Source organism: Oncorhynchus clarkii, chromosome 3, assembly GCF_045791955.1.
Source record: "Oncorhynchus clarkii lewisi isolate Uvic-CL-2024 chromosome 3, UVic_Ocla_1.0, whole genome shotgun sequence".
Lineage (NCBI taxonomy): Eukaryota > Metazoa > Chordata > Actinopteri > Salmoniformes > Salmonidae > Oncorhynchus > Oncorhynchus clarkii.
Window position 1 is genome coordinate 14415941 of NC_092149.1, and position 26622 is coordinate 14442562.

At 48.2% G+C, this 26622-nt stretch overlaps 2 protein-coding genes across 3 annotated transcripts; both read right to left on the reverse strand.

Annotated features, from left to right (window-relative positions):
• Positions 1-1928: 1928 nt before the first annotated feature.
• LOC139405984 (dual specificity protein kinase CLK2-like) lies at positions 1929-15186 on the reverse strand. Its single transcript, XM_071148443.1, has 10 exons — positions 15055-15186; positions 12696-12720; positions 11054-11120; positions 10838-10954; positions 10550-10716; positions 10019-10113; positions 7537-7666; positions 7375-7457; positions 6710-6789; positions 1929-2009 (listed from the first exon to the last, which is right to left on the reverse strand). The coding sequence occupies exons 1-10, from the start codon at positions 15184-15186 to the stop codon at positions 1991-1993; spliced, it is 915 nt and encodes a 304-aa protein (XP_071004544.1). The 3' UTR covers positions 1929-1990.
• Positions 15187-16798: 1612 nt separating this feature from the next.
• LOC139388544 (KH homology domain-containing protein 4-like) lies at positions 16799-26077 on the reverse strand. 2 transcript variants are annotated; one of them, XM_071135268.1, is made up of 14 exons: positions 25846-26077; positions 24039-24231; positions 23702-23830; positions 23411-23490; positions 23202-23254; positions 22922-23088; positions 21147-21358; positions 20905-20965; positions 20688-20745; positions 20389-20603; positions 20088-20228; positions 19037-19152; positions 18775-18866; positions 16799-17738 (listed from the first exon to the last, which is right to left on the reverse strand). In XM_071135268.1, the coding sequence occupies exons 1-14, from the start codon at positions 25872-25874 to the stop codon at positions 17485-17487; spliced, it is 1800 nt and encodes a 599-aa protein (XP_070991369.1). In that variant the 5' UTR covers positions 25875-26077; the 3' UTR covers positions 16799-17484. The 2 variants fall into 2 exon arrangements, with proteins under 2 accessions (XP_070991369.1, XP_070991377.1); XM_071135276.1 differs by having other exon boundaries at positions 18775-18863; positions 25846-26016.
• Between the last annotated feature and the right edge of the window lie 545 nt (positions 26078-26622).

The following is a 26622-nucleotide window of genomic DNA, read 5'->3' on the forward strand; positions in this document are numbered from 1 at the left end:
GCTTTCCTCCCCGAGGATCTACTATTCAACCCATTTCCCCCTCATCCTCTATACCCCTCCCTCTTTACTATTACCCCCCCCCCCCCCCCCCCCCCCCCCCTGTGATGACCTCCTTATGGACTTAACGAGGGGAATCTTGTTAGCAGAAACAGGGACTGCACCCTGTGTATGAAGAAGACTTAGAGACACATTAGCTGATGTCATGTTGGGTTAGACACTCTCCTGACTGACTGTGTGCTTGTGTGACAAACAGAAAGGATGGCAGGGTATTATTACCTTTAAAAAGTTCCAACAAGTTACCATCCCTCACGCCTTCTAAATAGACGATGCCCTAAGCACAGGTCTGGGATCTGTTTATGCAATCCCAATACCCAATCTCCAACCATTAGAAGGCAGAAAGACAAAGTGATCTTCGATCAGGATGACGGTGGAGGTTTAAGACAGGCCAGATGGATGGAAGGGCTCTGAGTTCAGTAGATAATGGGAGTATAGAGGCAGACAGAGAGAGATAGACGGCGTGAGGGAAAGTCAGTCTGTCAGTATGAGACAGCAGTCTGTGTTCAGAGCAGAAGACAGTAGTTACTACATACTGATCTGAAGACCATGCAGCAAAAGGGGCGGGAATGAGGAAAAAGGACAATGTCTTTTCATACTCTAGATTCTGTTCTAGTCTCAAACAGCACCACTTCAACCATTATGGATCTTCAACAGGCTTGGAAATATAACAGTGTGCAGCCGTTTCCCCAATTGTTTTCCTATGTAAACCACCTGAGACTGACAGGGCAAGTCATTCCAGGTACTCAGACACAGCAGATAGAGAGAACAGGTGATGGAAAGGGAGGGATGGAGGTACAGATGGAGGGATGGAGGGATGGAGGGATGGGCGGGATGGAGGGATGAAGGTACAGATGGAGGGGAGGAGGGATGGAGGGGAGGAGGTATGGAGGGATGGGAGGGATGGAGGGATGGAGGTACAGATGGAGGGGAGGAGGGATGGAGGGGAGGAGGTATGAAGGGATGGGAGGGATGGAGGGACAGATGGAGGGGAGGAGGGGTGGAGGGATGGAGGGGAGGAGGGGTGGAGGGATGGAGGGGAGGAGGGATGGAGGGAAGGAGGTATGGAGGTACAGATGGAGGGGAGGAGGGATGGAGGGAAGGAGGTATGGAGGATGGATGGGAAGGAGGGATGGGAGGGACGGAGGTATGGGAGGGATGGGGGATGGAGGTATGGGAGGGATGGAGGTATGGAGGGATGGGAGGGATGAAGGTACAGATGGAGGGGAGGAGGGGTGGAGGGATGGAGGGGAGGAGGTATGGAGGGATGGGAGGGATGGAGGTATGGGAGGGATGGAGGGATGGATTGAGGGATGGGGATGGAGGTATGGGAGGGATGGAGGGATGGGGGATGGAGGTATGGGAGGGATGCAGGGATGGATGGTGAGGAATGGAGGGATGGGAGGGATGGAGGGATGGATGGGGGTATGGGAGGGATGGATGGAGGGATGGGAGGGATGGAGGTATGGAGGTATGGATGGAGGGATAGAGGGATGGAGGTATGGGAGGGATGGAGGTATGGATGGAGGTATGGATGGAGGGATGGATGGAGGGATGGATGGAGGGATGGTGAGGGAGTAGAGAGCAGTGAAAGAAGACATATGACCCCTGTTTATCTCAGGTCTGTTGTGAGACGGACAGAAAGAGTAGCTGTCAGGACACAGACAGTCTGGTTTACTAGCCGTGTGGCTAGTGCCAGGCATGCTAGGATGTGTGACAGGAATGCACACGAGTATGTGTGTGTAGGTGTGTGTATGGGTAGATGTGTGTGTCTATAACATTACACAAACTAAAAACACAACGAAAGGAGACATAAAACTGTGACAGAACCTTTGAGAAGGACATCAGGTGGCCAGCTGTTCCCTTTGGCTTGGTGTCCATTCATCTTCTCCTGCTGCATCAGGAATTGCTACAGTATCTTCATTTGACCAGTTTCTCACAGCAGGAAAATGATCCTGCAGCATCAGGAAATGTGAGTTATTATGTGGTATTATATAATTAATGGACAATTTTGTAGGGATTAATACATTGGACATTAGGGCAAATCAAATCTGACATATTTAAATGGGAATTACAAACTTTAGAAGCCTTTTTAAACCTTGAACACACTACCAGTTTGCATTTCCTGCTGCGCAGGAAGATGCTCTGCCTCAACATAGTGATGAAATTAAGATAGTAGATCTGTACAGTTCAAGCTCAGCCAGGACATATTAGACAGGACATGGGGAATGGAGGGAGAGAGTGTGTGTGTGGGGCCCCCAAGGTTCGCCATCTCCCAGTCAATCCAACCTCCCCTCTCCCCTCCCCCTTCTCCCCTCCCCTCTCCCCTCCCCCCTCTTCACCTCCAACCCCCTGGGCCTTGGTTTGTGACAGATGAGGACACCATTAATTCCTTAACGAGATGGAGGAGAGAACCCACAGTCCCTCTGTCACAGATCCTTATGCACAGATTTAGGACCAGCTCTTCAATAATTATACTCGTTGGGGGAGAAATTTGAAACTGACGACATCCTACTGCCACAGAGGGTGAGATAAGTCAACGGGCAACGTTAACACCTTTCAATGTACCACACAGATGCTGGGTAGGGACACTACAGTGTCTTTAGAGGGACATAATACTTAGAAACTACTGTTAGGAGAATAGTAGTTACATGGGATCTTTCATGATAAAGATAGATGTTATACAAACTGTGTAATGTGTTTGTAAAAAAATCAAATTAAATCTGAATTTATTTAAAGTGCATTTAACAAAGTCACAACACACTTTACAAAACAACAACAACAACATAATAATAATAATAAGACAAGAGACAACAGAGAAATCAAGAAGAGAGACAACAGACAGAAAATGACAAAAAACCTCAAGCAAACATAAGGAGGGTGGGGGGTCTGGGGGGGCTGGGGAAGGGGGTAAGACAGAGTACAGGGACACATGGGACAGCAAGACATTAAGGAGTCCAGTAGGGCAGGAGTGGTAGTGAGTCCATTTATAGCCAGGAGGAAGGTGGACGGTTAGCAGGGTGCAAAGTGTGTATGTCAGTGGAGGCTGCTGAGGGGAGGACGGCTCATAATAATGGCTGGAACAGACAAATGGAAACCAGGTGTTTAATGTATTTGATACCATTCCCCGTATTCCGCTCCAGACATTACCACGAGCCTGTCCTCCCAGTTAAGGTGCCACCAACCTCCTGTGGTGTATGTGTGTTGGAGCTTCCAGAATCACTGCTGTCTGAGCTTCTTAAGGGATTCCACTGTGGATCAGTGTCCAGCATGTGAAGGGCGGCCAGCCTGACCAGAACACACACACACACACACACACACACACACACACACATACACACACACACACACACACACGCACACGCACGCACACACACACGCACGCACACACACACTCTGTTTCTCCCTCTTTCTCTCTCATACACACGCACAGGTCAGGGATGTGCTAAGGTCATTCCGTTCAGACCAGTACAATAACAGGGCTGTCTAATGTTAGTGTGTGTGAATTACCATGACTCAGTCTGAGACTGCTCTCACTGACAAGACACACAGAGACTGTGAGCTTCACACACTCAAACACATGAGAATACAGAAGCCTCTCCAAAACATGCAACTAATAGTCGATCACACACACACACACACACACGCTGACTCACACACACACTGACTCACACACACTTCCTCCTTCAGTGTCTCTCTCTACACTCAGATATATACCGGTGAGGTCTCACTCAACTTTAATGTTATCCTGATTCACACACATTAACACCGTATGTTGACTTTCAGACTGAGCTTATGTTCAGTACTGCCAAGAGAAGGGAAAACACACACATTTGGATCACAACAGCCCTACAAGTAACTCACACCATTCTGGAAGAAGGGTCTCATGCAGACAGACACCAACACACTGCCTTAAAGCCACCTCTCAGCACTGCCTTAAAGCCACCTCTCAGCACGGCCTTAAAGCCACCTATCAGCACTGCCTTAAAGCCACCTCTCAGCACTGCCTTAAAGCCACCTCTCAGCACTGCCTTAAAGCCACCTATCAGCACTGCCTTAAAGCCACCTCTCAGCACTGCCTTAAAGCCACCTCTCAGCACTGCCTTAAAGACACCTATCAGCACTGCCTTAAAGACACCTCTCAGCACTGCCTTAAAGACACCTCTCAGCACTGCCTTAAAGACACCTCTCAGCACTGCCTTAAAGCCACCTCTCAGCACTGCCTTAAAGACACCTATCAGCACTGCCTTAAAGACACCTATCAGCACTGCCTTAAAGACACCTATCAGCACTGCCTTAAAGACACCTATCAGCACTGCCTTAAAGCCACCTCTCAGCACTGCCTTAAAGACACCTCTCAGCACTGCCTTAAAGACACCTATCAGCACTGCCTTAAAGCCACCTCTCAGCACTGCCTTAAAGCCACCTCTCAGCACTGCCTTAAAGCCACCTATCAGCACTGCCTTAAAGACACCTATCAGCACTGCCTTAAAGACACCTATCAGCACTGCCTTAAAGACACCTATCAGCACTGCCTTATAGACACCTATCAGCACTGCCTTAAAGCCACCTCTCAGCACTGCCTTAAAGCCACCTCTCAGCACTGCCTTAAAGACACCTATCAGCACTGCCTTAAAGACACCTCTCAGCACTGCCTTAAAGCCACCTCTCAGCACTGCCTTAAAGCCACCTCTCAGCACTGCCTTAAAGCCACCTCTCAGCACTGCCTTAAAGACACCTATCAGCACTGCCTTAAAGACACCTATCAGCACTGCCTTAAAGACACCTCTCAGCACTGCCTTAAAGCCACCTCTCAGCACTGCCTTAAAGCCACCTCTCAGCACTGCCTTAAAGCCACCTCTCAGCACTGCCTTAAAGCCACCTCTCAGCACTGCCTTAAAGCCACCTCTCAGCACTGCCTTAAAGACACCTCTCAGCACTGCCTTAAAGACACCTCTCAGCACTGCCTTAAAGCCACCTCTCAGCACTGCCTTAAAGACACCTATCAGCACTGCCTTAAAGACACCTATCAGCACTGCCTTAAAGACACCTCTCAGCACTGCCTTAAAGACACCTCTCAGCACTGCCTTAAAGACACCTCTCAGCACTGCCTTAAAGACACCTATCAGCACTGCCTTAAAGACACCTCTCAGCACTGCCTTAAAGACACCTCTCAGCACTGCCTTAAAGACACCTCTCAGCACTGCCTTAAAGACACCTCTCAGCACTGCCTTAAAGCCACCTCTCAGCACTGCCTTAAAGCCACCTCTCAGCACTGCCTTAAAGCCACCTCTCAGCACTGCCTTAAAGACACCTCTCAGCACTGCCTTAAAGACACCTCTCAGCACTGCCTTAAAGCCACCTCTCAGCAAATGCAACAGTACAGATTAATAAACAGTTTATACAACTCATAAACAAAAGTGTCAACAACAATCTTCAGTTACAGCATTACAAAAATAAAACTGTAATAGATAGAGTATGTGTGTGTGTGTAATGTTATGCTACAGTTAAAACAGTGTGCTCTACATAAATAATGCATGTTTCACTGCCACTAGGCCTGCCTCCACTGTGCAGCGAAGCTGTCAATCAGCATAAGGAGACTGCCAATCAAACCACAGGAGATTGGTGTCACCATAATTAAGGAGGACGAACTCATGGTAATGGCTGGAGCGAAATGAGTAGAATGATATCAAATACATCAAACATCTGGTTTGATGCCATTCCATTCACTCCGTTCCAGACATTATTATGAGCCTGTCCTCCCCTCTGCAGCCTCCACTGAATCAAACCCTAAAGGGAAGTGACAGACTCTCTCCATTCCATGTTTTATGTTAAAGGTGGAGAAGGATACTGTGAGGAATGTGTATGTGTGTCTGTGAGGAGTGTGTATGTGTGTCTGTGAAGAGTGTGTATGTGTGTCTGTGAGGAGTGTGTATGTGTGTCTGTGAGGAGTGTGTATGTGTGTCTGTGAGGAGTGTGTATGTGTGTCTGTGAGGAGTGTGTATGTGTGTCTATGAGGAGTGTGTATGTGTGTCTGTGAGGAATGTGTATGTGTGTCTGTGAGGAGTGTGTATGTGTGTCTGTGAGGAGTGTGTATGTGTGTCTGTGAGGAGTGTGTATGTGTGTCTGTGAAGAGTGTGTATGTGTGTCTGTGAGGAGTGTGTATGTGTGTCTGTGAGGAGTGTGTATGTGTGTCTATGAGGAGTGTGTATGTGTGTCTGTGAGGAGTGTGTATGTGTGTCTGTGAGGAGTGTGTATGTGTGTCTGAGGAGTGTGTATGTGTGTCTGTGAGGAGTGTGTATGTGTGTCTGTGAGGAGTGTGTATGTGTGTCTATGAGGAGTGTGTATGTGTGTATGTGAGGAGTGTGTATGTGTGTCTGTGAGGAGTGTGTATGTGTGTCTATGAGGAGTGTGTATGTGTGTCTGTGAGGAGTGTGTATGTGTGTCTGTGAGGACTGTGTATGTGTATGTGTGTCTATGAGGAGTGTGTATGTGTGTCTATGAGGAGTGTGTATGTGTTTCTGTGAGGAGTGTGTATGTGTGTCTATGAGGAGTGTGTATGTGTGTCTGTGAGGAGTGTGTATGTGTGTCTGTGAGGAGTGTGTATGTGTGTCTGTGAGGAGTGTGTATGTGTGTAACTGTCATCATGTGTTACCTGGTCTTGCAGATCATCGTAGAGGGGAGAGGTCCCCGTACTCTCTCCATCATGGCCAGGTGCTCCTGGTTGTCATGGGTCTGAGACAAACACAAACACTGGTCAGCAGAAGCTATAAACTCCCAACTTCACTTTCACTTGTATCACACAAACAACAAACACACACACAGTCTTTTGTAACTAACATTGTGGGGACACACAATTCAGTCCTTTTCAACATCCTGTTTTCCCTAACCCCTAACCCTTAACCGTAACTCTAACCCTTACTTTAACCCTAGCCCCAAAACCTAACTTTAACACTAACCTTAATCCTAACCCATAACCCTAAAACTAACCCTAACTCTAACTCTAACCCCAACTCTAACTCTAACCGTAACTCTAACCCTAACTCTAACCCTAACTCTAACCCTAACTCTAACCCTAACTCTGACCCCTAACCCCTAACCCTAACCCTAGCTCATAACCCTAAAACTAACCCTAAATCCTAACCCTAACTCCTAACCCTAACTCTAATCCTAACCCCCCTAGAAATAGCATTTGACATTGTGGGGGCTAACAAAATGTCCCCAGTTGGTCAAATGTTTGTTTGTTTACTATTCTTGTAGGGACTTCTGGTGCCCACAAGTATAGTTAAACATGTCCACACACACACGTCCACACAGTACCTGATATAGGGTGAAGCCTTCATAGTACTCAAACAGGATGCAGCCGATACTCCAGACATCACACGGATGACTCCAGCCCAGCTCTGAGTTGGAACAGTAACAAATGTTCAGCTAGCCAATAGTCCAAGATTAGAGTGTGTGAGTGTGATGTGTGTAGGTTACCCAGAATAACTTCAGGAGCGCGGTAGTGGCGTGTAGATATGATGGTGCTGTGGTGTTCGTGGTCAAACGTGGCACTGCCAAAATCCACCAGCTTTACTGTTGTATCCTTCACTTTCCTCTCATCCCGCTTCTGAGAGAGCGAGAGAAATAGAGGTGGGGGGGACAGAGAGAGAGGGGGGGGCAGAGAGAGAGAGGGGGGGACAGAGAGAGAGAGGGGGGACAGAGAGAGAGAGGGGGGACAGAGAGTGAGGGGGGGACAGAGAGAGAGAGAGAGGGAGGGACAGAGAGAGAGGGGGGGACAGAGAGAGAGAGGGGGGGACAGAAAGAGAGGGGGGGACGGAGAGAGAGAGAGGGAAGGACAGAGAGAGAGGGAGGGACAGAGAGAGAGGGGGGGACAGAGAGAGAGAGGGGGCAGAGAGAGAGGGGGGGGTGGACAGAGAGAGATGGGGGGGACAGAGAGAGAAAGGGGGGGACAGAGAGAGAGGGGGGGAACAGAGAGAGAGAGAGAGGGGGACAGAGAGAGAGGGGGGGACAGAGAGAGAGAGAGGGGGGGACAGAGAGAGAGGGGGGGCAGAGAGAGAGAGAGGGGGGGACAGAGAGAGAGATGGGGGGACAGAGAGAGAGAGGGGGGGACAGAGAGAGAGGGGGGGAACAGAGAGAGAGAGAGAGGGGGACAGAGAGAGAGGGGGGCCAGAGAGAGAGAGGGGGGGCAGAGAGAGGGGGGTGGCAGAGAGAGAGATGGGGGGGACAGAGAGAGATAGGGGGGGACAGAGACAGGGGGGGCAGAGAGAGAGAGGGGGGACACAGAGAGAGGGGGACACAGAGAGAGAGAGGGGGGGAGAAAGAAGAAGACAAGAAGAAAGGAGGGGAAAGGAAGATACTGGCATTTTATCAATTAGATATGCTCACCTTCTGCATCCACTATCCTCAGTCCTCTATCCTCCGTCCACTATCCACCGTCCTCTCTCCTTCGTCCTCTATCCTCCGCCCTCTCTCCTTCGTCCTCTATCCTCCCTCCCCCCTCCTTCGTCCTCTATCCTCCCTCCTCTCTCCTTCGTCCTCTATCCTCCGCCCTCTCTCCTTCGTCCTCTATCCTCCGCCCTCTCTCCTTCGTCCTCTATCCTCCGCCCTCTCTCCTTCGTCCTCTATCCTCCGCCCTCTCTCCTTCGTCCTCTATCCTCCGCCCTCTCTCCTTCGTCCTCTATCCTCCGCCCTCTCTCCTTCGTCCTCTATCCTCCGCCCTCTCTCCTTCGTCCTCTATCCTCCGTCCTCTCTCCTTCGTCCTCTCTCCTCCGTCCTCTCTCCTCTATCCTCCGCCCTCTGTCCTTCGTCCTCTGTCCTCCGCCCTCTGTCCTTCGTCCTCTGTCCTCCGCCCTCTGTCCTTCGTCCTCTGTCCTCCGCCCTCTGTCCTTCGTCCTCTATCCTCCGCCCTCTGTCCTCCGTCCTCTATCCTCCGCCCTCTGTCCTTCGTCCTCTATCCTCCGCCCTCTGTCCTTCGTCCTCTATCCTCCGCCCTCCGTCCTCTATCCTCCGCCCTTCGTCCTCTATCCTCCGCCCTCTGTCCTTCGTCCTCTATCCTCCGCCCTCTGTCCTTCGTCCTCTATCCTCCGCCCTCTGTCCTTCGTCCTCTATCCTCCGCCCTCTGTCCTTCGTCCTCTATCCTCCGCCCTCTGTCCTTCGTCCTCTCTCCTCCGTCCTCTGTCCTTCGTCCTCTATCCTCCGTCCTCTATCCTCCGTCCTCTATCCTCTGTCCTCCGTCCTCTATCCTCCGTCCTCTATCCTCCGTCCTCTATCCTCCGCCCTCTATCCTCCGCCCTCTATCCTCCGCCCTCTGTCCTTCGTCCTCTATCCTCCGTCCTCTATCCTCCGTCCTGGTAAGTAATGTCCTCTCTCGCCTCATTTTGAAAAAGGTAAAAGTTCATCTAGGATAATCGACAAGGAGAGTGACCGTGGATGAAAATGTGCTTGGTTGAAATGAGACGGTCCTTCTCCACTCAAATGACGTTTACAGGGGTGGAACCCAAAATAAATGTTTAAAGTGATCAAAACAAATTAAGATGCAAAACAGTTTATGGTTAAAACAATACAATACAGTAGCATATTGTTTTTAAAGTGTGCATGTTTTTATATATATTTCAAAGGGGGTGTGGTATGTTTCAAATGGGGTGTGGTATGTTTCAAATGGGGTGTGGTATATTTCAAATGGGGTGTGGCAGATGTCAAAACTCTTCTGCAGTAGGATACTGTAGACATGAGTATCCTCAATGAAAAGTGGCTATCGAGGAGGGGACGACACTCTTCTTTGCCTACTAATAAATTGACACACTCCTCGACCACTCATTGGTTTCCGGGTCACAGATGAGAGAGGACAGAGGAGAGAGGACAGAGGAGGGTCTTTTGCCCAAAGGAGAAACACCCAGATACAGCGTAGGTAAAGAAGAGAGTGATGAAGGAAGGATAAAGCCCTCCCCCTCCCTCTCACCTTCTCAGCGTTGTAAGTGATGGTGTAGTCAGAGTTGACAAACAGGATGTTCTCAGGTTTGAGGTCAGTGTGGGTCAGCTTGTTGATATGGAGAACTGCAGAGGGAAACAGATAAACCATGCATCCATCATGATAATACCTGGACAGCCAAGTTGAAACTGCCCAGCGTTGCACTTGCTGCCCATAGCTCCTCTACAGTATGTAGTAGACCAGCGGTATTCAACTCTGACCCTACGAGGTCCGGAGCCTGCTGCTTTTCTCTTCTACCTGATACTTAATTGCTCTAAATCAGTCCCTGATTAGAGGGGAACAATGAAAAAAGCAGTGGAAATGACTTTGAGGCCCAGAGTTGAGTTTTAGGCTTGTAGACTGAGCTACATCAATGAACCAGCACCCTCTTCTGGTCAACCAGACACGAAACAATCCCTGGTAAGTAATGTCATAGTCTATGGAAGTAGTCACCACCAACCCTGGTTCTGGAGAGCTACCAGCATGCACATGGGCATACATATATGTGTGTGACACACTCACAGTTGACAGCGAGGCAGATCTGGTAGGCCATCTGGCGGATGTGATCCATACAGTACGGCAGGAAGTTGTTCTCCTTCAGGAAGTCAAAAGTGCTGAGGGCTAGCAGCTCCATGGATATACACACATGACCATGGTAGTCAAACCAGTCCAGCATCTGAACACATTGACTGAGAGAGAGAGAGAGCGAGAGGGGGGGGGGGGGGGGGGGGGGGGGGGGGTAAAGAGAAAGCCACAGAAGGTGAGGGAAACAACTTCTCAAACTTTCTACTGGTTCATCAGACTCCGTACTGTTTGTTGTGTGGGTCTTTCTCGTTGATTTTCTCCAGGACATTGATCTCCAGTTTAGCAGCTTGTCTGTACTTCTCCATGTTCTTAATGATCTTCAGAGCTACACGTGCCCCAGCCCTGAGAGAGAGACAGAGAGAACAGCTAGCTAACAACCAGCACACGCTCCACCTGATGCTCGACGAGTGTGCATGTGTATTTTATAAATGCCTCTCATACCTGCGCTGGTCCACACACGTCACCACCTTCCCAAAGGTGCCCTCTCCCAACAGACTGATAACCTCATCTGATGGGGAAGACGAAGAGATGGAGGCATGGGGATTCAATTAAAGACTGGGAAGTAGAGGAGTCTCTTTTATGAGAGGGCTCGAAAACATTCACCTATCCTGTCTTTTCAATGTGTGAAGACTAGAGGATAGTGGGAGGGACTAGTAGATGAGAAGGTAAACATAACCTACATCTCTCTTGTAGAACGTCTCCATTCTGGTAGCCCAGGTGACCATCGTCAGGGTCCTTCTCGTTCTTCCCTGGCCCCCCACTGCTGCTCCGCTAGGGGTCAGAGGTCAGGGGTCAAGGGTTTAGAGGAGGGGACAACAGGGCAAAAGTCATCAGCATAGTTGGACTGGGCCTCTCAATAACACACACACACACACACACACACAGCTGACATAACAGCTGCTTAATAATCTAAAATGCTTGTAAGCTGAGGACTAGTGTTGCAAGCCCCCGATGATGTTATCCAATTCCACAGGCTCCTCCTAACTCTTTAAGAAAACAGTCCATTCCTGATGAATGTAATGACTTGGGACTGCCACCTGGAACTGAACTGCACTTAAACAGAGTATGCACTAGTGAACTATATCAGTAGTGGACTATGTTATCTGTACATACAGTAGAGTGGAGCCCTAAACCCTCTCCTGTCCTGTCCTGGTATTACGGGCCTAAATGAGAAATGTCATGTGACTGGCTGGCCTGCATGGAGCAGCTCTGTGACTATTTCCATCTACATTCTAAGACTGTTATTAATATCAGAACATCACAAGGAGAAAGAGTGCTGAGAGAAAGAGGGAGCCAGAGAGAAAGAGAGAGTGCTGAGCGAAAGAGAGAGCGAGAGAGAAAGAGAGAGTGCTGAGAGAAAGAGAGAGCGAGAGAGAAAGAGTGCAGAGAGAAAGAGGGAGCGAGAGAGAAAGAGAAAGAGTGCTGAGAGAAAGAGGGAGCCAGAGAGAAAGAGAGAGAGTGCTGAGAGAAAGAGAGAGCGAGAGAGAGTGCTGAGAGAAAGAGGGAGCCAGAGAGAAAGAGAGAGAGTGCTGAGAGAAAGAGGGAGCCAGAGAGAAAGAGGGAGCCAGAGAGAAAGAGAGAGAGTGCTGAGAGAAAGAGGGAGCCAGAGAGAAAGAGAGAGAGTGCTGAGAGAAAGAAAGAGAGTGCTGAGAGAAAGAGGGAGCCAGAGAGAAAGAGAGAGAGTGCTGAGAGAAAGAGGGAGCGAGAGAGAAAGAGAGAGAGAGTGCTGAGAGAAAGAGAGAGCCAGAGAGAAAGAGAGAGAGAGTGCTGAGCGGGCAACTTTCTCTGACTTAGAGGGTGGCTTACAGACTGAATGAACACACACACAGACTCTCTCTCTATGAGTTGTGGTAGAGAGGCAGAACACAGGTAGAGAGAGTGAAGGGTTGCTAGGAATAAAACTGAGCTGTATCAAACTTCACAAAACACAACTAAATGAATTCAAACATTAAGAAAAAGGCAGTGAACATATGAACAGTGCATAGCAGAGGAAAGGAGGGGATGGGAGAAAGAAGGAAAGGAGACAATGGGAGAGAGAAGCAGACGAGGAGGAGGAGGAGGGAAGATGCAGATGGGTACTCACAGAGAGGCAGAGACAGTCCAGAAAGCTCTTATACACAGAGTACAACTCTGTCTTCCCCATAACTCAGAGAGACAGAGAGAGGGAATTAAGAAGATAAGGGAAAAGAGGGGAGAGGAAGATGCAGCGTAGGTAAAGAAGACAGCGAAGAAGGGAGGATAAAGTCCACAAACAGTGAAACAGGAAAAGGAAAGATGACTGAAGAGAGGAGACAGAAACTAATGACAGAGCAAAAAGGAGTGCAGAGGAAGACAGAACTAATATAAGAGTGAGAAAGACAGAACAGACAAAGTAAACAGAGGGAAGAGAAAACAGAAAAAACAAAAGGACAGTGGCAGAGACAAAAGTAAGAGTGAAGTACAAATGAAAACAGATGAGAGAAAAAGACAGATTAGATGAACCGATGAAGACAGAACAGAGAAGCAAAGAGACAGACAGACAGATAAGGAGAAAGTAGATAGGGAAGGAGAGATATGAGAAGGATACAGGAGATTGAGAGAGATAAAAAGAGAGATGAGACAGACACTAATAATAACCTTTGGTCACACCCCCCAGGGAAAGTCCTGAGACCAGAATCAAGATGTGGAGTGTGTGTGAGTGTAGGTGTGTGTGAGTGTATGAGGGACATATTTTGTTTCCCTCCCTGACACTCCTGTCACCTCCTTAATCCCGGCACTCTGGCATAGTGCTTTTCTACACCTGTCCTCTGTGTATGCTGTTGAAGAAAAACTTGTTCCAAGGATCAGGCAGGGCTCATTTTCAAGTTAAGATTTTATTCAAGCAATTACAAGGAAGTTAACTCTCCGGATATACCAGGGAGGAACTTCAACATGTACACATTACTCAGTCATTTATATTCTTCACCTACACAAAGAACTGCTTTCAACGTGGCACCGTCATAGGATGCTACCTTTCCAACAAGTCAGTTTGTCAAATTTCTGCCCTACTAGAGCCGCCCCGGTCAACTGTAAGTGCTGTTATTGTGAAGTGGAAACGTCTAGGAGCAACAACAGCTCAGCTGCTAAGTGGTAGGCCACACAAGCTCACAGAACGGGACTGCCGAGTGCTGAAGGGTGTAGCGTGTAAAAAGTGTCTGCCCTCAGTTTCAACACTCCCTACTGAGTTCCAAACTGCCGTGTAGTGCATCTCTTCACTACAAGCACAGGTGCAACTTCTGAAACTTTTTTAGGAATAATGTTACCAAGCAGGACTAGACCCATCTCTAAGCTTTACACCAAACCAAGTGGGTGGGCTGCTGTTGGGCTGACACAAACTCAGGATTGTACCTTTAAAGTTTGCCGTCTGTGTTTGGTGATACTGACCGGCCTGTATGTCGGTTAGTAGATGGATAGGTGTAACAGATCAATATGGGAGCAGTATAGCTTTAATAGGCTAAATGGGCTGCTAGTGTTATCATTAAACAAACATTCACTTTAGCATCGTAATTGATTAGTCAGTTAGTCAGTTAAACTGACTGTTGATCTGGACGGTTATTTCATTGTCTGTAGTTACATACAATAAATATATTACCACTCTAACCCCCCAACGCTGACCCTTTGCCTTCCACCCAAACTACTGAGCTGAATAACATTAATCTATATCCAAGTAAATACAGTCAAACGTCAACAGAACAGAAGACATTAAGTCATTTTATTTTACCGTCATAATGTTTCATGGAATGTTATAACAGATTGGACTTTTTATTTCAGCTTTTGTGGTGTTCATCTCACATAGGAAAGAACAGGAAGTCACTGAAGGAGCTGTGTTTATTTGAATCATCATAGATCCTTTAGCCTGATGGGAGACGCATGTAGACCAAGTCCCCCTCCTCCAGTTCTAGAGTCCCAGAATTGGAGAGATACTGTCACCTTCCATGACTATTGTACTGTCCATTACACATTACACCCTGGTCATTCTTGAACAAACCAAAGTCCATGTACTCCTCTCACTGGAGCACTGAAGACAACAGCATCAGAGGAATAACAGATAAATCAACACGGTCAGTCTCTCAAAGCCACCAGACACTGGCGCAGTCTGTTAGTGATGTTGGACTCAGTGTCTGTATCTGGTCCCATTGGACATGTGTGTTTATACATGTAGATTGGTGTGTAAGCCAGCAACCTCTAGCTGCTTGGGCTGAAATTACTAATATAGGAACAATTTTGGGAACCTGTTCCTTGTCTGATTTGGACCAAATATAACATTCTCTTTACATACTGTCTTTTTAAATCTTTACATTACCTGCATGCTCTGTCTTCAGCTCCTCAACCTGGCTCTCACTCTGGCCTGCAATTCTACAATATCATACAAAGAAACTGTTGAATTCAATACAATGTAATCACATTAGATACAGCTGTCTTACTTGACCTGTGTTCTCTCTCTCCAGTTCCTCCACCTTGTTCTTGTAGAACTGCAGTTCAGTCTTAGTGATACACAGCTCCACTCTCTGTTCCACCACCATGTTCCTCAGCTCCACTCTCTGTTCCACCACCATGTTCCTCAGCTCCACTCTCTGTTCCACCACCATGTTCCTCAGCTCCTCTCTCTGTTCCACCACCATGTTCCTTAGCTCCTCTCTCTGTTCCACCACCATGTTCCTCAGCTCCTCTCTCAGTTCCACCACCATGTTCCTCAGCTCCTCTCTCTGTTCCACCACCATGTTCCTCAGCTCCTCTCTCAGTTCCACCACCATGTTCCTCAGCTCCACTCTGTTCCACCACCATGTTCCTCAACTCCACTCTGTTCCACCACCATGTTCCTCAGCTCCACTCTCTGGTCTACCACCATGTTCCTCAGCTCCACCACCATGTTCCTCAGCTCCACTCTCTGATCCACCACCATGTTCCTCAGCTCCACTCTCTGTTCCACCACCATGTTCCTCAGCTCCACTCTCTGATCCACCACCATGTTCCTCAGCTCCACTCTCTGTTCCACCACCATGTTCCTCAGCTCCACTCTCTGTTCCACCACCATGTTCCTCAGCTCCACTCTCTGTTCCACCACCATGTTCCTCAGCTCCACCACCATGTTACTCAGCTCCACTCTCTGGTCCACCACCATGTTCCTCAGCTCCACTCTCTGGTCCACCACCATGTTCCTCAGCTCCACTACCATGTTCCTCAGCTCCACTCTGTGGTCCACCACCATGTTCCTCAGCTCCACTCTCTGTTCCACCACCATGTTCCACAGCTCAACTCTCTGTTCCACCACCATATTCCTCAGCTCCTCTCTGTTCCACCACCATGTTCCTCAGCTCCACTACCATGTTCCTCAGCTCCACCACCATGTTCCTCAGCTCCACTCTGTTTCACCACCACGTTCCTCAGCTCCACTCTGTTCCACCACCATATTCCTCAGCTCCTCTCTGTTCCACCACCATGTTCCTCAGCTCCACTCTCTGGTCCACCACCATGTTCCTCAGCTCCACTACCATGTTCCTCAGCTCCACTCTCTGGTCCACCACCATGTTCCTCAGCTCCACTCTCTGTTCCACCACCATGTTCCACAGCTCAACTCTCTGTTCCACCACCATATTCCTCAGCTCCTCTCTGTTCCACCACCATGTTCCTCAGCTCCACTCTCTGGTCCACCACCATGTTCCTCAGCTCCACTCTGTTCCACCACCATGTCTCTCAGCACCTTCAGTTCAGTGCAATGTCAGGCTAGGTGGTCAACTGTTCAGCATCAGTCTTTCATCCTTCACTGTGACCCTGTTCAGTGATATCCTTCTCTCTGTCCCCTCTACTCTCTCCATGAGCCCATGTCCCAGACAGGCAGTGCAGCAACACCAGCAGAGCTACAACACCCCTCATTCTGAAACAATGTCTCTTCAGATCTAATGTAGTCTACTGGGCTCAGTCCCCTTCTTTATACACACTGGTGGTGTTGAACCAATACATGGACATTTAACAGGTGTCCTCGTGTAATATTTTGAGAACATAGCCAAGGAATGTGTGATAGAACAAGTAAATATGATTTCTTGGCAGTTGATTCAGATTGTGGGTTGTTAAAGACCATGGGAGATTCACACCTGCTAGTCAGTAAAACCACCCATTTTCTCTCTATTGCATGATCTGTCAAACTAGTCTTGAAATAAAACTCTCATACACAGAGATAATGCTAATTTATTCCACAAAAGCATTAGAACAGTTGAGTCAATTGCATTTTATAAAAGTCCAACAAGCATATTTATATGATCTGTACTCAAGGAAGAGAGAGATTTGATTAAGATTTGGACCAAGAAAGAAAATGGAGATGGGGGAAATATATTTTTTGACAAAGAAATAATTTAGAATGCATTGAAATCTCTTCTACCTCAGTGCTTTTCTACACTAGTAAAACCAGGAGTGGACACGTCCAAATCAACCAAAAACAGGGCACTATTACCCTCCATTTGTGTCTGTTCCTCAGCTGTCTCTCCTATACAGAGTTCAGAGTACACTTGAATCTGTGTGGAAGTCTGGGGCATCTTGCTGCTTGTCACCATATATCCAGTCTGTTGTGCCTGGTTGGCTGGTTCAGTCTGTTCTCTTTGTATCAGCCAGCCGGTCTGTTTAGTCCATTTTACACACACACACTGCTTTACTGCTGAGCACATGGCAAAACTGTTTTAACGAAATCTAAGTCATCACAAAATAAATTATATCAAGTGGAGGAGCAGGTAGGAGTGATGGTTCAAGGGAAAGGGGAAGAGGGGGGACTGGGGCTCAGTTTGGGGTGTAAAATCTTCATTTTGGCACCCTCCAAAAGGCCCTAGGTGTCAGGGGAGGGTATGAGGTTTAATACTCCTGTGTTATGGGGCCATCCAGAAGGGCATGGGCTGCTGTGACTGTGCCTGCTGTGTTTTGGCACGTTGGGGAGGCGGAGGGGGACAGCGGTACCCCAGAGTCCAGCCCGAGGATGACGTGGGGGTGGAGTGGGTTGCCCCAGCGACGTTACCATGGTTACCTGCCCCCAAGGTTTTGGGGGTGGAGTGGTCCTCCTCTTCGTCCGAGGAGTCACCAGCGTACGCCACGAGCCCCGTCTTCATCCTCTTCACTGAGGGATCTGAGAGAGATGAGAGGGAAAAACAGTGGGAGAAAGAGGGAGGAATGAGGGAGAAAGGAGAGGGGTGCAGGAGAGAGAGAGGGAAGACATACACACAAAGAGAAAGAACACAACCAAAGACCAGCACAATGGTTTCAAAAACAACAGTTGGAAGTCAATTGTTTTACCAACAGATAGGGAGAGAAAGTTAATAGATTGCATTGTGTTTGGCAGGAGGGGTGAGTTAGGTAGAGGAGGAGGGGCATGGGTCAGCAGCGGCAGTCATTGGTCGGTGGGGAGCGGCAGCGTTAGGGCCGTCCAATCACAATGCAGGACAGCGCCACAGGAGAAGAGCCCCACCCCCATCCGGCATCCCACCCAGAGAGACATGGAAGAGAAGAAAAACACAGAAAGAACACAAAAAAAAGAGAGAATCTTGTTAGTGAGGGAGTCAAACACGGGCACAGACACTCCTGTCTGATGACGTCATCAGAAAAGGACGGGCAGCGAGGGGACAGCACCAGCTAGACAGAGGGGGACTCCCAATCTGAAATCCATCCCTAAACACCTCCTAGATGTCACAAGATGAGATGCCAGGTGTAAGCAGTATGGTAATAGTTCAGCCGTACTCTTCTACAGGCCAATTGTAATTGTCTACATATCGCTTACACCTATAAAATACTCTCAGGCCTACACAGTGCCTAGGGCTAGGGGTTGACTTAGGATCAACAACAGAGTTACCTGAGGCAGTGGGGGATCGAAGCGTTGCCCAGTTCTTGATTCCGAACTGACTGGCTTTCAAAGCAGAACTTATCGAGGAACACTATGCCTGTCTGATGTAATCTGCTAGAACCTGTTCTGTCACGTGTGAGAACAGCATGTCTGCATGCAAAATGCTATTTGACTCTGACTACTGACAGCCAAGAGTCCGGGGGGGTGGGCAGCGTGCTTTATGGCTGAGGCCATGGATGGGGAGGAGTCAGGGGGGTTACATGGGGTGGGGCTGAGGCCATGGATGGGGAGGAGTCAGGGGGGTTACATGGGGTGGGGCCCTTACCCAGGGGGCCTTGCAGCAGCCTCCTCTCCTCCATCTTGGGTGTCATGCCTCCGTTCATTGGAATGGGTGGTGGAGGCATCAGCTGCCTACTGCTGGAGAGAAAGAGAGGGAGGGAGGGAGGGAGGAGGGAAGGAGAGAGAGGGAAGGAGTCAGTGTTGCAGAACATCAATCACAAGCAAACACAAGCCTGCACACACGGTGTGTCCAGCATCTGGGATGAAGGACACTGCTATAGAGCGACTTGTCGCCCCCCATCTCGTACCTGTCCCTCTCCCTCGGCGGCCCGGAGGAACTCGGTGGCGTGGGTCCTGAAGCCTCTGGGCCGGGGCTGCCCACAGGGAAGCCTGCACCTAAATTAGTCATATGAATGGGTCCATGCTATGAGCAGAAAAACACACAGGCGCATTAGCACACATCCTCCCCTAAATCACTATTATTAATAGTAGGCCTACAAGCATGTAGTTATCTAAACTATTGAATGGAACTGAACTGCAAAGTTATTATTCCAAAACGTTTTCCTTTTCACTACACCTTATTTAAGCAGCTGAGAATAAAAATATTATTTTAAGTTTATGCATGCTCTGATTGCACATAATCCAAAAATAGGAATGGACTGTATTAAAGTAACATTTCATTAAATCAAGAGGACACATTTAAATTAGGCCTGTGAAGAAACTAGTATTGCGATATATTTTCCAGGGCAAAAATTAAAACAGGAAGCAGACCAAACACTTTGGTCCTTTAAAAACCTGCTGTATGTAAAACATGATGTGCTATAGCCTGGAAAATAAACCTAATGACTCTGGGGGACAACATAACGATGGTTGTTTCCAACATTAGGGCCGTTTTCCTAAAGAAGTTCATCCGTTTCATGTTTGTTTCCTTGCCATGATACTGATATCGTACCTGCACTCATTTCAATATATTGAAGTACATTTGATGATTATCCAACAATACCTTTCCAGAATCTCCAGAATCTGAAAGTTCTATAAATCCAATACTACATGGACTCAGATAATAACAGCTATGGTTACAATGCTTTTCAATGAACGCCATAAGATCTACTAGGGAAAAAACAAGTTGACACAGAACAGACACTTAGACCCATTCAACAAGCAAACCTTTTCTATAGAATGCAGACAGGGACTCACAGAATTACAGACAAGAGACAGTGAGAATCATAATGAATTGAGTCTAACAGAAAGAGGAACAGATATCAGATACATGGACAGAAGATAAGAAAAGACAGGAAGACAACAGAAGCAGAAGAGACAGACTGGACGAGGTGGAAGAATAAAAGAATGGGAAATCACCTGGTATCCCAGCAGACCGCTGTCACTCTCGTCTGGCACCTCCTCCGTGAAGCGTCTTTTCTGCGGCGGATTGGCTGAGACTACAGGAGGCGGAGCTTTGGGCGGAACCGGAGCAGCGGGTGGGAAAGGAGGTGGGAGAGTCTGGGGACAGAAAAAAACAACTTGGATGTAATGCATGTTGAATACATCATATATACAGCCTATCAAGAAAATGTTTTTCAACTAGTTTCATAACTCGGATGTAATAGTCTTAATCTACTGTATTATAGTTCCAAGTCTAAATCTGATTGACCAGTCTTACCTGTGGTAAAGTGACAGGTGCAGGGGGGAGGGCGTACCGGGTGGGAGGGGGGAGACCGGCAGGCAGCCCAGGGGGAATGGGAGGGGGGACAGCGTAGGGGGGAGGAATGGGCTGAGGGGGAGGTACAGGGAGGGGGTAGCTGGGCTGGTACCCCGATGGGGGGTAGTAAGGGGGCTGGGGGGGCATCCCATTGGCCATGGGGGGCTGCATAAAGCCTGGAGGAGGAGAGGAAGAGGAACACGTCAGTATGTTGACACATTGTAGAGGCTGTAAAAGAGAAAGACAGCCAGAGTCTGTACCGGGAGTAGGCATCATGACACTCATCTGGTTGAGGAAGACAGAATAGTCTGCATGGACCTGGAGGGAGGAGAGAACAGTCACAGATCCACATGGCAAACAGAGCCCAGCTACATAATACAACACACTTCACATGGGACAGCTTGAAACAGGATTTAAGTGAAAGTAGAGCAGTGTACAGAGAACAGAGTGCCAGTCAGCAAACCATTAGACACTCACCGTCTGCAGCAGGTTGTCACACAGGGTCTTAGCTGCAGCAAGGCCCTCTGGTTTGGGATGACTGGGGAAGAGAGAGGAGTTAATGTGTGCCTGGTGTCTAAGCTGTGTCTCTGAGCTAATACAAATCAACATGGACTTTACTCCCCCATTAATACTGCCATTTACCTGATGTAGATGTACATGAGTTCAAGGCCCTCTCTGAGTTGATACAGATGAACACGAGTCTAGTCCATGAGACTTACCTGATGTAGATGTACATCGGTTCGAAGGCCTCTCGCCCAGAGGCGGGCTCCAGACAGCCTGATCCCTTCCCCCTGAGGAAGACCTTGGCCCCAGTCTCACCCTGGATGTGCTGCAGGTAGGAGCTGCCTGGCCCTTCCACCCTCTCCTTCACTGAGAAGCCCTGGATGGCATGCTCCAGACCCACAAACAACTTTTCCTGCACATAGTGCATCTGAAAGGATATGGATGTGAGTCTTAAAGATTCATCAATGACATTGACACTCATAAAATAACATTGACACACACTGAGCGACAATCACACACACAAACTCTGTTTTCTTATTAGTGTCAGCCATCAGCTAAATCAGCCGGTTACAGACTCATTTTCAGCCACCTACTTTTTCCACTTTATATTAACTAGGCTACTTTCCATTTAAACATTTCAATCCCTAGTCCGCCGTGTGGATAGAGTGAACGATATGCATCTTCTAGTGATCTATTGATAGGATAGGTGCCCATCAGTCACAAAGCAAGCGATGACAGGGAAACGCAATGTGCTGTCTGTCCCGCCTCCCAGTACAATTTGTGTGCACTGTGGTTGGTTGCAGTCTAATTTCTTTACACAGAGGAAGGAGAGAGCATGATGCTAGTGAATTTGCACGCCCCGCGTAGCGGATGGGCGAGGTAACGCCCCACGTAGCGGATGGGCGAGGTAACGCCCCACGTAGCGGATGGGCGAGGTAACGCCCCACGTAGCGGATGGGCGAGGTAACGCCCCACGTAGCGGATGGGCGAGGTAACGCCCCACGTAGCGGATGGGCGAGGTAACGCCCCACGTAGCGGATGGGCGAGGTAACGCCCCACGTCGCGGATGGGCGAGGTAACGCCCCACGTCGCGGATGGGCGAGGTAACGCCCCACGTAGCGGATGGGCGAGGTAACGCCCCACGTAGCGGATGGGCGAGGTAACGCCCCACGTAGCGGATGGGCGAGGTAACGCCCCACGTAGCGGATGGGCGAGGTAACGCCCCACGTAGCGGATGGGCGAGGTAACGCCCCACGTAGCGGATGGGCGAGGTAACGCCCCACGTAGCGGATGGGCGAGGTAACGCCCCACGTAGCGGATGGGCGAGGTAACGCCCCACGTAGCGGATGGGCGAGGTAACGCCCCACGTAGCGGATGGGCGAGGTAACGCCCCACGTAGCGGATGGAAGAGGTAACGCCCCACGTAGCGGATGGATGAGGTAACGCCCCACGTAGCGGATGGATGAGGTAACGCCCCACGTAGCGGATGGGCGAGGTAACTCCCCGCGTAGAGGACACAGTATTTTCCTTTGCGTGTTTCACATAGCCAGCCACATGGAGTCGTGGTGCATAGTAGACTATTTACTGTGCTTTGATTGACAACTAAACAGCAAGTGTTGACTAGTTTATAAAAAGTGTCAAACTGACTAAAGAAAAAAAAGAAAAATAAATCTCCTATATCCCTTTGCCATTCATAAATCATACAGCTACAGCGTGGTTATACTGCATGTCCATGGTGACATAAACCAAAGGATTCCCTAGGTTTCCTTTCCTAAGATGTCGGGACTAAAGTCACTGTAAATAAGACTTTAATCTCAAGAGAAGACATGTTAAACGCTCCCTTACTTAGAAAATAGTCCTGATCATATAAGCCTAGGCCATACCCCAAACAACTAATTCATTCATTTTCAGTAAATTAAAAAACTGCCCTGGCTGGCTACTTTTTCTATTTGGCTGGCTACTCTATGCACTTGTGGAAAACACTGCTTACCCCAGACTGAAAGTGTGGTCTGTGATGGTGGTTGATGGGAGGCAGTGAGGGAGGCTGGGGTTTGTGTTGCTGGTAGACTGGGACTGTGGCTCCGGTTCCGCTGTAGGAGGAGGTGGCCGCCTTCACCACTCCGTTAGTGATGATCTCCTTGATGCGGTTCACAGCTCCTGGAGAGAGATTGGATCGTCACAACATAGAAAGTCAGGAAAGAAGGACCCTGGTGATCATAAATGGTGATAATCTTAATCAAATTAGGTGAGGTAAATAAAAATGTACTGACTGTCAACAAGCTCCCTGGTCTGGCCCTGGACGTGAAGATAGAGGGGTCGGTCCCTGACGACAGAGAGAGAAGCAGTCTAAGCAGTAGCCTAAGACTTGATTGTATGACGCAATCAGACAACAGATCCACTTGTCTGTATAAAGAAAAGTAAATACCAGTAACATCCTTGGTAGAGCAGTGTGGTAATAAAGGTGTGAAGCAGGACTCACCCTTGTGGAGCCTTGTACTTCTCCACTGCTGCCATGTATCGCCCCCTGGTGGACACAGCAGCACCGCTCACTTTGCTGATCTTCACATAATAGGATGAAGAAGAAGCTGGTCATTTACTATCCTCAAGTGAGACACTTTCAGTCCCATACTGGTTTACATGACACTGATCCAGTCTGTACATGTGCGTGTCACACAGAGAAAGAGCTGGGTAAACATAGCAGTAAGTTTGACTGTTGACCAGATTGTCAATCAATGGGTCTAAAGATCACAATGATGTCATGGACTCTGACCTCGTCCTGTGTCTGTCCGCGGGTCAGCAGGTTCCGGCAGGGGAGAGGAACGTCGTTGATCTCCACCTCCGCAACCACCAGGTCATCCTTCGCTTTCATAGGAGGCTGGGGCTTCCCTGCACCCACAACCTGGTGATGACAAAGATTCATTTTTATGTGTCGCATGCTAACATTTACAACAATATCTCTAAAAAAAGAGAGAGATTAAGAGTGAGGGGATTATAGAATTTGGAGGCGAGAGAGGGACAGACAACGAAGACAGAGAGAAGACAGATTACAGGTGAGAGACTGAAAGCGTTTCTAATGTTTTCAGTGTAAGAGGTTTCCTGACCATTACCTTGTCTGGGGGTCCAGATGGTCCAGAGGGTCCTATCTGGGAGGGCTTGAGCTTGCCCTTGGCTACCAGCATGGCGTTGATCTTAGCTGCCACAGCAGCTGCAGCGTCCAGAGCACCTGTAGGAGCTGCCTCCGCCTCCCCCATCTGGTCTGAACCAGGACCTGGGCCCGGCTGGTCCCATTTACTACGGCGCCTGAGGAACAAAGAGGGGAGCGGGAAGTGGAACAGAGACAGGGGGAGGGGTAGTGAAAGACGGAGGGAGAAAAAGAGGGCAATGGTAAGTGGAAGGGATGGGAGAAGCAGAGGGAGAATGGAGGGCAGTGCAAAAGCAGCAATCACAAGGCCTCTCCCCAACCGTTTCTGTAAAAAGCTGGAGGGATCGGTGCTGGAGAAACGAAGGCCTAACAACTCTGACAGAGCTATGGATGCAAAAACTGACCATCTATGATATAACAATAAAAAAAGTTAACCATTTGTGGCAAAAAACAGTGTTTGTTTACATATACTTTTGGTTTTACTCCCATGTGGTAAAAAAAAAAAAGGTATATTTTGGGTTCTGATGTTGTATGTCAGTTGAGCTAAACTTTTTGGGTGACCGACTAATTTCACATGTTAGTTATATGCCTCCTGAGTGGCGCAGCGGTCTAAGGACCTGGAGTCCAACAGGGCGGCGCAAAAATGGTCCAGCATCGTCCGGGTTAGAAGAGGGTTTGGCCGCGGGGGCTTTACATGGCTCATCGTGCTCTAGTGACTCCTTGTGGCGGGCCAGGCACCTGCAGGCTGACTTCAGTCATCAGTTGAACAGTGTTTCCGCCAACACATTGGTGTGGTCGGCTTCCAGGTTAAGCGAGCAGGTGTTAAGAAGCGCAGTTTGGCGGGTCATGTTTCGGAGGACGCATGAGTTGACCTTCGCCTCTCCCGAGTCCGTTGCGATGAGACAAGATCGTAAAACGTAATAATATGAAATTGGGGAGAAAACAGGGGAAAACATTTTTTTTTAAATGCATGCTAGTTATAGATTTGTCAAATCTAAGAAGCAGTAGATTTTCTATGCTTCCCGTTATTAAGTTTTGTTTTTGTCTTTTACATTTGGTTTTGTACCCCAGCTTCAAACAGCTGAAAATACATTTTTGGTTATGGAAAATATATTTCACAGGGGATTAGATGGTACAATGATTCTCTACACACTGTACCTGCTTGTTTTGTCAAACTGAAATTAGGTTAACTAAATTATTACAATCAGGAAATCATGAAGTAAAAAATAATAAATGGATGTAGCAACTGCAGGTTGCCCCTTAAATGACCACATCAATTACAGGGTTCAGAGGTCGTAGGCTAACAAGTTAGTTTAGTCATTGCCATCTAACGTTACAATTAATGTTAACTTTGTGGATTAAATTAATGTTGTTGACTTGCTAACGTTAGCTAGCTAGTTATCCAACAGTTTTGTTCAAGTCGCTGTGCTTAACGTTAGTTAACTAGCAACCATACGTAGTTAGCTAATGTAACTTACCAAAACAAGTTATCGAGCTAACTAATCGATAGCTAGGTAACCAACTCACATCGATTTAAAAAAAAATAGACGTAACACCCAACGGCGCTCTTAGTTAGCTATATAACCAACAATTTTCTAAACTGGGTAGCGACAGCTAGCTACCTACAACGTTGGCTACTAAGCATACCCCACGTAGTTAGCTACAAGCACTCCGCCATTACAAATTAACTAGCTAGCTTTGTGCTGCTCAGTCAGTGTTGGGCAAGTCTGTGGTCAAATGCACCGTGATAACGCAACGTTCTTTCAACTCACCCGCCGTTTTGCGTTCCACTAAATGACATTAATCTTCTATTTGGTTGAATTTCTCTTTGCGTAAAAACACTAACGTTAATACGGACTCCGCCAGACTTTCAATATTGTCCAGACAGTGGAGTACTTCAAGTGCTTTCACTCTATGCGATATCGTTCCCACTTCCTGTTTTTGGGGGAAAGGACCGGTGCTGTGTTGAATTTTGCTTCCCTCACACAGATTATTTTCTTCAATCATGTGCGACGCTAGGGGACGTAGTGAGCGGGACGCAGCGTCTCACCGGATGATGCAGTCCTGTGGCTGCCTGCTATCATCGTTTTCCTGCCACCCCAGGTGAGTGTTGCGGATATGAACCAGATTCATCTCGGTTCAGGTTTCCCAAATGAAACCCCACAGCTTGGTCTACGTCTACAGACATCTTTACAAGCAGGATGCTGAGGTGATGATTGCCAGAGCCAGGTAAACTATGGTTGTTAGCCAGGTAAACTATGGTTGTTAGCCAGGTAAACTATGGTTGTTAGCCAGGTAAACTATGGTTGTTAGCCAGGTAAACAAACTATGGTTGTTAGGCCAGGTAAAGTATGGTTGTTGTCAGCACGTGGTGTTGTCTCTGTGTTTAAAAACAATAACATTGGCCCAATTGCAGTTTATTGCATGTGTAAAATGTATTGTTGTCAACTTTTTTTCAATAGGTGTGGGCCTTTGTGGACCGTTTAATTAGCCCAACTGTTTATTGACATTTTTCAGTAAACTGATTTCCCCTCCAACTACATGTTGTT